Here is a 13,929-nt window from a genome sequence, read left to right as displayed (position 1 = left end):
TTTTGTCTTGTTTTACTTTTTATTACAGAAAATCTCAAACATGCATAAGAGTATACTAGAATTAACCTAAAATACCCATCACCCAGCACAACATTTATTGACTTAAGAATGTGCTTGTTCTAAGCCATATATGCCCTTACTCAACTCTGCCACCAGATTTTTTTTTATGGAGCAAACCACAGACATCACATCATTTGATTCATAAATATTTTAGAACACATCTCTTTTTAAACATAACCACAATTCCATTACCACACCAAAAAATTTAATGTGAGTTCTTTAAATTCATCAAATACCGAGTCTATTTTCAAATTGGTCTGAGCCTTTAATTTAAAAGAAAAATGTTTATTTATTAATTCTGTGTTTCATTTGTTTATTTGTTTCTGTTGAAGCTTTTTGTTTGTTTGTTTTCAAATCAGGATTCAAATACATAAGGTCTTTCCATTTGACAACTTTCTTGTTCTCTGAAATGCCACGATGTTCCAAGTTTAGGTTGTACCCTTCCTGCCCTAGTTCTGTAATCAGCTATTTCTCTAAAAACTGTTTGTTTCTTTGTGGGAAACGGTTTCCAAGACCACAGTCTAGAATGCTCATTGTCATTGTTTCTAAGCCTTTCGAGTGGACAGAGTTGCTTAAAATTCAGGACTACAAGGAAATATATAAGTGGAAATTTGCGTACTGATTACTCAAATTCAGGACTACAAAGTTTTCACTTAACATCTATATCTCCCCCTTTCCACACTGAGAAACCTTATTCTCAAAGGCAAAGATGATAGAATTTAAAATTTCCACAATTACTCATTTTCTTTATCTCACAACACACATACACACACTACAGTCTCAGAATAGTGGTATTAATACTACTATGACATATATGATTACTAAAAGACTAATTTCTTCCCAGCATCCCAGAACAACTTGATTAATTTTTAGGTTGACTTCTAGGGCTACATATTTTTATCTGTGCTGGTGGAGTAAAGTCAAACCCCAAACCCTCATCAAAGTAAGCCTGGAGTCACAAATGATCAGGGAAGACTGGCTTTTTACTCATAGTCTGGATTGAGACAATTTTCTGGTTGTCTTCCATTGCCAACAGACAGATTCAGGTTTTTTTCTTTACCCTTCTGTTGGCCGCCTTTGGATAGTCCCATATTCTTGCAAAGACGTCTGTGCCTCTCCTGTCTTTGCATAGGCCTTATTTCCCATTACCCCCTTACATTTACTAAAAACTGAGATTCTAGTTTACAGAGATTAGTAAATGTTCTAAGACCAGCCACGGCTTTGGGCTAATTTACTAGTCTATCTTTTTGATCTCTCAATTTTCAGACCCCCAATTTTTTTCTTACTTTTATGCCAGTTCAGCTTTACATTTTAAAAGAATTCTGTTCTAGTTTATCTAGCCTTTCTAAATATTTTGCCCCCAAATTTCCAGATATGAGAATCCTAGTTCATTTTTCTATTCTTTCTTGCTCAGTAGTGAAAATAGTTAGAACTTTTTTTTTTCCCTGAGAGTGACTCTGAACAGATTTTATGCAGCTTTGTTAGTAGTGTTATGTGTATTCATTATTTAAGAGAAATTCAATTGCCCTTTATGAGATGTTTGTCTAAATTTTTGTACTGATTTCTATTTTTGTTGCATCATGGTTTGATTTATGCAAGCTGAAATATGTCAAATTTTTGTAAAGATTCTGTGTATATTTGCAAAGATTTGTAACCTTTCTGTTCTAAAAAGTGAAAAATAACTGATAAAGGTAACTATTTCTCCTTTATACCTTAACTTAAATCTTGTTTCTTTATAGCATTTCGCTATGGTCCAGTCTCTTAAGCTTACCATTGAAATTTTAAGAATTGTTAATAGAAATGTAATGTAACTTAAAAATTGTGTCAAAAAATTCAAAACTAGATTCAAAAAAAAACTGTTAAAGGTAATTAGCTCTTATCTTCTCCATATACTTAGGTGGCCAAGACATTTTTATGACAGAAGAACAGAAGAAATACTATAATGCAATGAAAAAATTAGGATCCAAAAAACCTCAAAAACCCATTCCACGGCCTCTGGTGAGAGCAATTGAATGACTGTAAATATGTAGAACAGTTGAGTTACTGTGAGGAACTCAAATTTCCGCAATGCCATCCTTCTTTATTTTTAAAATTTGCAGACATTAAGGACTCAACAGAAGTCAAGACATATTCAAACACTTAGGAAAATTAGATACTCAAACTCAAAAGTAAGAGCCTGGACAACAACTTAAATTTATTTTTGTGTGAGCCAGGCAATATGTGCTTAAGTAAATACTTATTGCGACCATGTGAACTTAGTGGTTTGTTTGAACTTAATTTTGACCAGTTTTATTTTATTTTATTTCAGTAGTTTTTGGGGAACAGGTGGTTTTTGGTTCCATGTGTAAGTTCTTTAGTGGTGATTTCTGAGATTTTGGTGCACCTGTCACCCAAGCAGTGTACACTGTACCCAGTGTGTAGTCTTGTATTCCTCACCCTCTTCCCACCCATCTCCTTGATTCTCCGAAGTCCATTATATCATTCTTATGCCTTTATGTCCTCACAGCTTAGGTCCTACTTATAAGTGAGAACATACAATACTTGATTTTCCATTCCTGAGTTACTTCACTTAGAACAATGGTCTCCAACTCCATCCAGGTTGCTGCAAAGGCCATTATTTCATTCCTTTTTATGGCTGACTAGTATTCCATGGTGTAGATATACCACATTTTCTTTATCTATTCTTTGGTTGGCAGGCATTTAGGTTGGTTTCACATTTTTGCCGTTGCGAATTGTGCTGCTACAAACATGTGGTATGTGTAAGTGTCTTTTTCATATAATAACTTCTTTTCCTTTGGGTAGGTACCTAGTAGTGAGATTGCTGAATCGAATAGTAGTTCTACTTTTGGATCTTTAAGGAATTTCCATACTGGTTTTCATAATGGTTATACTAGTTTATATTCCCACCAACAGTGTAAAAGTGTTCCCTTTTCACCACATCCATGCCAAATCTATTATTTTTTTGATTTTTAAATTATGATAATTCTTGCAGGAGTAAGGTGGCATCCCATTGTGGTTTTAATTTGTATTTCCCTGATAATTAGTGATGTTGAGCATTTTTTTTCTATGTTTCTTGGCCATTTGTAAATCTTCTTTTGAGAATTGTCTGATTATGTCTTTTGCCTACTTTTGGATAGAATTGTTTTTGTCTTGATGATTTGTTTGAGTTCCTTGTAGATCCTGAAAATTAGTCTTTTGTCAGATGCATAGTTTGTGAATATTTTCTCCCACTTGGTGAGTTGTCTCTTTACTCTGCTGATTATTTATTTTGCCATGCAGAAGATTTTTAGTTTAATTAGGTCTCATTTATTTATTTTTGTTTTTGTTGCATTTGCATTTGGGTTCTTGGTCATGAATTCTTTGCCTAAGCCAATATCTGGAAGAGTTTTCTTGATGTTATATTCTATAATTTGTATGGTTTCAGGTCTTAGAGTTAAGTCTGATCCATCTTGAGTTGATTTTTGTACCAGGTGAGATGAGGATCTAGCTTCATTCTTCTACATGCAAATTGCCAATTATCCCGACACAATTTGTGGGATAGGGTGCCCTTTCCCCAGTTTATGTTTGTTTGCTATGCCAAAGATCAATTGGCTGTAACTATTTGGCTTTTTTGGGGGGTTCTCTATTCTGTTCCATTGGTCTACATGCCTGTTTTTATACCAGTACCATGCTGTTTCAGTAACTATGGCCTTGTAGTATAGTTTAAAGTCAGGTAATGTGATGCCTCCAAATTTGTTCTTTTTGCTTAGTCTTGCTTTGGCTATGCAGGCTCTTTTTTGGTTTCATATGAATTTTAAGATTTTTTTTTTCTAGTCCTGTGAAGGATGACGGTGGTATTTTGTTGGGAATTGCACTGAGTCTGTAGATTGCTTTTGACAGTATGGTCATTTTCACAATGTTAATTCTACCTATCCATGAGCAGGGGATGTGTATCCATTTGTTTGTGTCATTAATGATTTTTTTCAGCAGTGTTTTGTAGTTTTCCCTGTAGAGATCTTTCATCTCCTTGGTTGGGTATATTTCTAAGTATTTTATTTTTTTCTGCAGCTGTTGTAAAATAAATTGAATTCTTGATTTGTTTCTCAGCTTGGTTGTTTTGGTGTATAGCAGTGCTACTGTTTTATGTACATTGATTTTGTATCCTGAAACTTTACTGAATTTATTTATCAGATCTAGGAGCTTTTTGGATGAGTCTTTAGGGTTTTCTAAGTATACAGTCATAGCCTTGGCAAATAGCAATAGTTTGACTTCCTCTTTTCCAATTTGAATACTCTTTATTTCTTTCTCTTATCTGATTGCTCTGGCTAGGACTTCCGAGTGCTATGTTGAATAGAAGTGGTGAAAGTGGGCATCCTTATCTTGTCCCAGTTGTCATGGGGAATGCTTTCAACCATTACCTGTTCAGTATGATGTTGGCTGTGGGTTTGTCATAAATGGCTTTTACTACCTTGTGCTATGTTCCTTCTATGCCAGTTTTGCTGAGGGTTTTATCATAAAGAGATGCTGAATTTTGTCAAATGCTTTTTCTGTGTCTGTTGAGATGATTATATGATTTTTGTTTTTAATTCTGTTTACGTGATGTATGACATTTATTGACTTGAGTATGTTAAACCATCCCTGCATTCCTGGTATAAAACCTGCTTGATCATGGTGGATTTTCTTTTTGATATGCTGTTGGATTTAGTTAGCTAGTATTTTTTGAGTATTTTTGCACCTATAGTCATCAGGAATATTGGTCTGTAGTTTTCTTTTTTGTTGTGTCCTTTCCTGGTTTTGGTATTAGGGTGATACTGGCTTCATAGAATCATTTAGAGAGGATTCCCTCTTTCTCTATCTTTTAGTGTTAGTGTAACCACCCTTGCCCCCTGCCTAGTCAGAGCCAATTTATCAAGACGGGGGAATTGCAATGGAGAAAGAGTAATTCACACAGAGCTGGCTGTGTGGGAGATGGGAGTTTTATTATTACTCAAATCAGTCTCCCCGAGCATTCAGGGATCAGAGGTTTTTAAAGATAATTTGGTGGGTAGGGGCTAGGGAAATGGGGAGTGCTAATTGGTCAGGTTTGATATGGAATCATAGGGGGTTGAAGTGAGGTTTTCTTGCTGTCTTCTGTTCCTGGATGGAATGGCAGAACTGGTTGAGGCAGATTATGGGTCTGGGTGGTGTCAGCTGATCCATCCAGTACAGGGTCTGCAAAATATCTCAAGCACTGATCTTAGGTTTTACAATACTGATGTTATCCCCAGGAGCAATTTGAGGAGGTTCAGACTCTTGGAGCCGAGGGGCTGCATGACCCCTAAACCTTAATTTCTAATCTTGTAGCTAATTTGTTAGTCCTGCAAAGGCAGACTGGTCCCCAGGCAAGAGGAGGGGTCATTTTGGGAAAGATCTATTATCAATTTTGTTTCAAAGTCAAGCCATGAACTGAATTCCTTCCCAAAGTTAGTTCAGCCTATGCCCAGGAATGAACAAGGACAGCTTAAAGGTTAGAAGGAGATGGAGTCCATTAGGTGTGATTTCTTTCACTATCGTAATTTCCTCAGTTATAATTTTGCAAATGCGGTTTCATAAGTAGGACTGGTACCAATTCTTCCTTAAATGTCTGATAGAATTCAGCTGTTAATCCATCTGGTACTGGACTTTTTTTGGTTGGCAATTTTTTTATTACTGTTTCAATCTTGCTACTTTTTGTTGGTCTGTTCAGAGTTTCTATTTCTTCCTGATTTAATCTAGGATGGTTGTATATTTCCAGGAATTTATCCGTTTCCTCTGGATTTTCTAATTTGTGCATGTATGTGTTTGTAGTAGCCTTGAATGATCTTTCGTATTTCTGTGGTATCAGTTGTACTATCTCCTGTATCATTTTTAATTGAGCTTATTTTGATCTCTCTTCTTTTCTTGGTTAATCTCACTAATGGTCTATCATTTTTATCTTTTCAAATAACCAGCTTTTTGTTTCATTTACCTTTTGTATTTTTTTTTTGTTTCAGTTTCATTTATTTCTGCTTGATCTTTGTTATTTATTCTAATGGGTTTGGATTTGCCTTTGGCTTGTTTTTCTTTCTCTAATTCCTTGAGATCTGACCTTAGATTGTCTGTGAGTGCTCTTTCAGACATTATGATGTACGCATTTAATGCTACAAACTTTCCTCTTAGCACCACTTTTGCTGTATCTCAGTGGTTTTCATAAGTTGTGTCACTGTTATCATTCAGTTCAAAGAATTTTTAAATTTCCATCTTGATTTCATTGTTAACCCAAAGATCATTCAAGAGGAGATTATTTAATTTCCATGTATTTGTATAGTTTTGAAGATTCCTTTTGGAGTTAATTTCCAGTTTTTTTCCACTGTGGTCTGAGAGGATACTTGATATGATTTCGATTTTCTTAAATTTATTATGACTTGTTTTTTGATCTATCATATGGTCTATCTCCATGTGATATGGAGAATGCTCCATGTGCTGATGAATAGAATGTATATTCTGCAGTTGTTGGGTAGAATGTTCTGTAAATATCTGTTAATTTCATTTGTTCTAGGGTATAGTTTAAGTCCATTGTTTCTTTGTTTAATTTCTGTCTTGATTACCTGTCTAGTGCTGTCAGTAGAATACTGAAGTCTCCCAGTATTATTGTGTTGCCTCATTACTTAGGTCTAATAGTGATTGTTTTATGAATTTGGGGGCTCCAGTGTTAGGTACACATATATTTAGGACTGTGATGTTTTCCTGTTGGACTAATCATTTTATCATTATATAATGTCCCTCTTTGTCTTTTTTAACTTTTGTTGCTTTAAAGTCTGTTTTGTCTGATATAAGAATAACTACTCTTGCTCACTTTTCATTTCCATTTGCATGGAATATCTTTTTCCACCCTTTACCTTAAGTTTATATGAGTCCTTATGTGTCAGGTGAGTCTCTTAAAGACAGTAGATGCTTGGTTTGTATCCATTCTACAATTCTGTATCTTTTAAATGGAGCGTTTAGGCCATTTACATTCTACATTAGTATTGAGATGTGAAGTACTGTTCTATTCATCCTGTTAGTTGTTGCCTAAATACTTTGTTGGGTTTTTAAAAATTATGTTGTTGTTTTATAGGCCCCGTGAGAATTATGCTTTAAGGAGGTTTTGTTTGTTTGTTTGTTTTGTTTTGTTTTGGTGCATTTCAAGGTTTGTTTCATAATTTAGAACTCCTTTTTGCATTTCTTGCAGTGTTGGTTTGGTGGTGATGAATTCTCTCAGCATTTATTTGTCTGAAAAAGACTTTATCTCTCCCTCATTTATGAAGCTTAGTTTTACTGGATACAAAATTCTTGGCTGACAATTATATTGTTTATGGAGGCTGAAGATAGGACCCCAGTTCCTTCCAGCTGGTAAGGTTTCTGCTGAGAAGTTAACTGTTAATCTGATAGGTTTTCCTTTATAGGTTATCTAATTCTTTTGTCTCACAGCTCTTAAGATTCTTTCCTTCATCTTGACTTTAGATAACTTGATGACTATGTGCCTAGGTGATAATCTTTTTGTGATGAACTTCCCAGAAGTTCTTCGAGCTTCTTATTTGGTTGTCTAGATTTCTAACAAGGCCAGGAAAGTTTTCCTCAATTATTTCTTCAGATAAGTTTTATGAACTTTAGATTTCTTCATCAGGAAGACCAATTATTCTTAGGTTTAGCCATTTAACATAATCCCAAATTTCTTGGAGGCTTCATTCATTTTTTAAACTTTTTTCTTTGTCCTTGTCTGATTGGCTTTTAATTCAAAAGCTTTGTCTTTGAGCTCTAAAGTTCTTCTACTTGTCCTAGTCTATTGTTGAAACTTACCATGGCACTTTGCATTTCCCTAGGTGTTTCTTTCATTTCCAGAAGTTGTGAGTATTTTTTCTTTATGATATCTATTTCTCTGGAAAATTTTTTTATCCATATCTTGTATTGTTATTTAAATTTCTTTAAGTGGGTTTTCACCTTTCTTTGGTATCTCCTTGATTAGCTTAATAATAAATCTTCTGAATTATTTATCTGGAAATTCAGAGATTTCTTCTTGGTTTGGATCCATTGCTGAGAAGCTAGTATGATCTTTTGGAGGTGTTATAGAACCTATTTTGTCATATTACCAGAATTACTTTTCTGGTTCCTTTTCACTTGGGTAGACTATTACTTAAAATTGTTCTTGGATTTATTTTTAATTGAAGTGTGTTTTTTTTTTAATTTAAAATATTTTCCCTCTTTAACATCAGGACAGTGTGTATTTTAGCCTAATTTGATTATTGGTGCTTGTAGGAGTAAAGACTCTGTATGAGATCCTTAGTTATAGAGAGTCATTGTGCACTGGCTTTCCCTGATGCTGGTTGTAGTAGTTACTGTCTTAGTGTGCTGGCAAGTTCACTGTGTCCTATGGAGTTGGAATGGCAGGGATCTCTTGCAGCTTATCTGGTTCTCTCACGGTGTACATTTTTATTTATTTATTTATTTATTTATTTAATTTTTTCCCAGTGTTTTATTTACTGACTTGATGATTCAGGCTTCAGGCCAATAGGGAAGGTATCCCTGAGTAGGCACTGGCTATGGCTAAGGCAGGTGGGTAAATGTAATACCCAACAGTGGGCTGAGGTCCCAGCCTTGATGAAGGTGGCTGGGAGACCTCTCAGTTAGATGCGCTGAGGTTTTATCAGGGTGAAGAGTAGAAGCTACCTCAGCTCCTCTGCCAGGTCAGCCAGAAAGCTATTCACCTCACAGCCTCACTCCTATCCCAGTGTTTTGGCTGTTCAGATCAGACAGCCACCTCTTTTCATCTGTAGGAATGTTGATGTTCCAAGTAGGGAGGAACTGTGACTCTGCCTCTCACACAGCCTGAATCTAGGGTGTGCTCCTTCTCTGGGGCCGCATTCACCCTGGATTGTTCCAGACAGGCTGTCTATAGATGCCTCCATACTGTGTTCCTGTGGGGGAAGCCCCAGCTGTGTCTGCAGTGAAGTGCCAGAGGAAAACAAGGACCTCTTCTCTAAGGCCCTTCACTATCACAGAGGATGCCTGCCCATTCGGCTAGAGGTGCAGACTTTCCCTACTGTGCCAGCACTGCAATTGTGTTTCTGCTGTGAGAAACTACCCACCAGCAGAAAGATCTGGAACTCAAGACCTGCTCTTCAGATTCTTTTGTCCCACAGGGTGATCCCCTGATGTGGTGCACTCCCCCTTCCCTAGGGATGGGGTTTCCTGAAAGCCAGACTGCAGTATTGTTATTGCTCTTCTGGGTCTAGCCACCTGGCAGGGCTACTAGGCTCTGGGGTGGTGCTGGGGAATGTTTGCAAAGAGTCCTGTGATGTGATCTGTTTTCAGGTTTCCCAGCTGTGGATACCAGCACCTGCTCTGGTGGAAGTGGCAGGAGAGTGAAGTAGACTCTGTGAGAGTCCTTGGCTGTAGATACATTTAGTATGCTGGCTTTCTCAAATGCTGGTTATGCTAGCAGTGAAGTTGTCACGTGGACAGACTCAGGACCTCTGGTTAGTCAGGATGTTGCAGGCAGTAGAATTAGCTGTCGTTTTCTCCTTCCTGGGATCAGGGCTATTCTGTCATGAATTGCAGTCATGTCCTGAGTTGGTTGACCTCCAGCCAGGAGGTGGTGCTTTCAAGAGAGCACCACTGTGCTATTAGCAGTGGGATATACGCTTGCCCTAAGTTGGCCAGGGGAAGTATTCTGACTTTCAGGAGACAGGCAGAGCCATAAAACTCCCAAGGGTTTATGTCTTTTGTGTTCAGCTACTAGGACAGGTAGAGAAAAACCATCAGGTGAGGGCAGGGTTAGGCAGGTCCAAGTGCAGACTCTCCTTGAGTGGGGCTTGCCATAACCACTGTGGGGGATGAGGAAGTGGTCCTCAGGCCAATGAGGTTATGTTCCAGAGGGGATTATGGCTACCTCTGCTGTGCAGTATAGATCACCAGAGAAGTGGGGGATAGCCAGTAGTGAAAGGCCTCGCCCAGCTCCCACACAGTTGGTGAGGCTGGTCTTGCTCCTGCAGTACCGTGCTAACTGCACCAAGTTTAGATCCAGACAGCCTACTCAAGGATCTCAGACCTGCCCCAGGCCATAAGCTTCCCTGCTGACAAAGCAAGCATGGCTCTCAGGCCACATCCCTCCCTGTCTGCCCACGATGTCAGCAGCTCCTGCACTCGTATCTGCAGCAACTCCCGTTAGCCCCCTGGATTCTGCTCAGGAAGTTTGTACCTAGTCGAAATTATCACAAAATCTAGTTGGAAGTTTCTTTCACCCTATGGCCCCTCCTTTTATTTGGCTGGCTGCCTTCTCAGAAGACCCCTGTGAGATACAGTCAGGAATGGCATTCCAGGGCTCAAGCTGGAGACTGGGAGTACCTTCAAGGTTCCTGTTGCTTCTTCTACTTTTGCACTTCATGCAGCTCCCTAAAGTCATTTCATCTCTAGGTAAGGTTACAACCTTCTCTCATGATCTGCATTTTCAGATTCCCCAGTGGGGATGTGTGTTTGGAGGCAGGTTTTCCCCCCTCTCACTCACACTTTGGGAACTCACGGCTTTTCACCTGTCTCTTGCAGTCTGCAGTGGCATGTCACTTCTTTCAAAGGATCTGTGAATTCTTCTGGTTTTCCTGTTACGTTCCTGCGGTGGTTCTTGAAGCAAAAGTCCACAGTGTGAGTCTCCACACACTGTTCTGTCCATCCAAGTGGGAGATGCACGTTAGCCCTGCCTCCTATCTGCCATCTTCCTGTTTTTGCTTTTTTCAATTTTGATGAATTTAAAATGTACTTGTAATACTTTTTACCAGTTTTTATTAGTGTGAGGTTAAGGTCATGCATACTTACTTCCACTTTACAAGTATTTATGATAAACTTTATATATCAGGGATTGACAGACTTTTCCTTAAAGGCCCAGATAGTAAATATTTCAGTCTTTGCTGGCTATACGTCTCTGTCATAGTACTCAACTCTGCCATTGTGGTACAGAAGCAGCCATAGACAATATAGAAAAAATAAACATGCCTGTATTCCAACACAACTTTATTTAGGGACATGGAAATTTGGATTTTATATAATTATCATATGTCACAAAACTTTATTCTTCTTTTGATTTTTTTTTTTCACCAAACATTTAAAAATGTAAAACCCATTCTGAGCTCACGGGCTGTATAATAACAGATAGGTCACTGGATTTGTCCTATAGGCCATGGTTTGCTGATCCCTGTGCTCTATGAATCCTGCTTTATCAGGTACTATGGGGCAAGATAGAAGTAGCATCCAGGGCAGCTCTGTGCTTGCAGTCTAATTGAGGAGCTGAGATGTTGTATACATACTTTAGAGCATTGGATTATAAAGTAGTACAATAGGCACAACAGAGTTGGTAGCTCTGACAAGTGAGTTTGAATGCTCCATAGCAGAGCAGGTCAGTGGAGGCTGAAACGTCAGGGAAAGCAGGATGAAGGAAGGGCTTGCAATTGGAAGCATGCAGATAATTTGGAGGTTTCCATTTGAACATGAGATCGCAAATGATGAATGCAGTCTACTTACTGCTATTCTCAGCACTCAGAATAGGGCCTGGCATAAAATGTGTTCTCAGTAATTATTTATTGAACAAAAAAATATGTTTTAAGGCACAAACAGAGTCCATCACACTAAAATGAAGTATTTTTGATGCACTGAAAAAGTCAATGAATGTCAGGGCCAAGGATTTAGAATTTATCTTTTATATAGTGAGAGATTTTTGACCACAGGGTTAATGATAAAATTATATTTGGGGAGGTTTCATCTGCCAGCGGTTTATGGGACTTCAGTTTACCTAAATTGAATCTAGCTTTTAAATACCAATCTCACTTTCTAGTACTAATTTCACTTTAAAATTCTTACTTGAACTTGAGCCAACAACAAGAAAAGAGAGAATTTTTGTTTACATATGCATGCTATACAACCACTGACTCATTACCAGTTGGTCTTGGGTTTGGCATTAACTAAAAGAGTCACAAGACACAATATGTTCTGACATATTTATCAGTTTATTTCAAGCAACACAGCACACAGCCCAACAAAAGTTGCAACACATAGATGCACTGCACAGAGCATGCTAGGCTGCAAGAGATGAACTGAAAGTGGGTGCAGACAACATTAACATAGGAAAGCTGTCACCTCCATTCCTTAAGCATCTTTTATAGCATGCTTATCACATGGCTTATCTGGGAGTAGGTGCAAAGTCACAGCTCTCCCTGTGTAGCTACAACTCACCAATCAAGCCTTCAATGAATGATTCTGGTAATCAAATACAATCTCACCACTTAACACTGCACGTTTATCTTGACTTTTATATTCCAGAGTAGTGTCGCATGAGATAAATCCAACATCATATCACCAGAAGTCCCTGAGTCTGGGCTTAGACTTCAAATCAACAGTTAGCCATTGACCCACAACTTTATCTCCCCAGAGATTTTTTTTCCATCTCTAAAATCCAAATATTAGCTTTTGACCCTCAAAACAAACGAAGAGCAATTGCATAGGAGGAAAACATAGCTGTTTTAGCCTGAGCATTGATGCCTTTCATTTCCAGTAATAGAACAAGGGGTTTGGAATCACTTCGATTTCTCCTGAAGCATCTTCACAGGGTGGCTTCATTTCTTGCTTTAAAATTCATACTGAGGTATAGGAGTCACACTGCGTTCTGAAGTGACATAGAATGCTTTTTGATCATCCAACACTTTAGGTAACCCAACACTTTAGGTAATTTATGCTCTTAATCTCCTCTATTTGTCTAGATGTTAGAGTTAACTATAAAACCAATACTCACCCTCCCTCATATTTCTTTTTGCCCTTCATTCCGCTTCCCTGGAGTGCAACTTTTCTCCAGCTCCTTTCTGACTTCCCAAATTCATGCTTAAATAGGAAAGGCACTTGACTTTCTAGTGTCTTCTCCTGGCTCTTTGATAAAAGCCTTGGGGCTCCCAGCACATGGTTCGAAAGTCACAACTGAAATGTAGTGTCCTCTAGTGTTGTCCCTACCCTCCTTCCTCTCATTGCCCTTGCTGTCCCCAAGTGATATATAATTCACTCCCGTGGTTTTAATTCATATCCATATTAATATCATCTGTATTCTAGCTTCTGTACCTGCACTCCAAACTCATACTTCTACCTGCCCATTGCCTTTGGATCCCCCACTGGCACCTCAACTCAACCTGCTCAGGTCAGATCTCATCATCTCTCTTTAATATTCCTCATCCTCTGTTCTCTGGCTGGTTAGATGGTTTTATCAACCAGAAACTATATTCTCAGTCTTAACTCTCTCAAAGCCCACTACATTTGAATTTTCTGACGGTTCTTGCTTCCACCTCACATTAGCTCTTAAGCCTATATGCTTTTATCTTTATCTGCTGTCACCACCACAAGCCGACATCATCTTTGCCTGGATTATATAAGAGATCCCTTGGGTGTCTAAAGATGTATTCTTAGGAGTATGTGAGTTCTCTAAAGATAATAGTGTATGCCACTTTGATTAGGTGATAATATAATATAAAACAATATGTACACAGATTGTAAAGCAACCAACGTATAGTCAAGAATGTTATAAAATTTCAATGTCTGAATTTGTATTTGGGAATAGTTTTCCACAAAGTGAAGAACAAAGTAGTGCTTCACAGCAGTTGTATTAAAGAAAATCATGGAATAATTGAGTAATTTCACTGCATATGGTAGACTTGCAATGCAAACTTGAGTTAGGACCTGTACCTGAACAATCAGCATATACTCACTTTTTGGGCAGTATGGCCATCTATATATAAACCACATGTAAATTCACCCTCAGTTATAGTATAAATTAATAATTTTTTTCTATTTTCAGTTTTAGTAATTATTGGATTATAATCTCATCTA

The 13,929-nt window shown here is 37.9% G+C and overlaps 1 protein-coding gene across 3 annotated transcripts in view; it reads left to right on the top strand.

Annotated features, from left to right (window-relative positions):
* The window catches only part of SCN11A (sodium voltage-gated channel alpha subunit 11), a 110,620-nt gene that overhangs the window by 91,215 nt on the left and 5,476 nt on the right, over positions 1-13,929 (top strand). For 2 of the 3 annotated variants that reach the window (XM_016940747.4, XM_016940746.4), the window contains one exon: positions 1,954-2,058. In XM_016940747.4, coding sequence (XP_016796236.2) covers positions 1,954-2,058 — 105 coding nt within the window. The remainder of the gene's footprint in view (positions 1-1,953; positions 2,059-13,929) is intronic. The other variant, XM_054681698.1, reaches the window with a different exon arrangement.

The sequence above is a fragment of the Pan troglodytes genome, chromosome 2 (assembly GCF_028858775.2).
Source record: "Pan troglodytes isolate AG18354 chromosome 2, NHGRI_mPanTro3-v2.0_pri, whole genome shotgun sequence".
NCBI classification, from domain to species: Eukaryota; Metazoa; Chordata; class Mammalia; order Primates; family Hominidae; genus Pan; species Pan troglodytes.
Note: the sequence above shows the minus strand (reverse complement) of the source record. Positions and strands in the feature narration are given on the sequence as shown.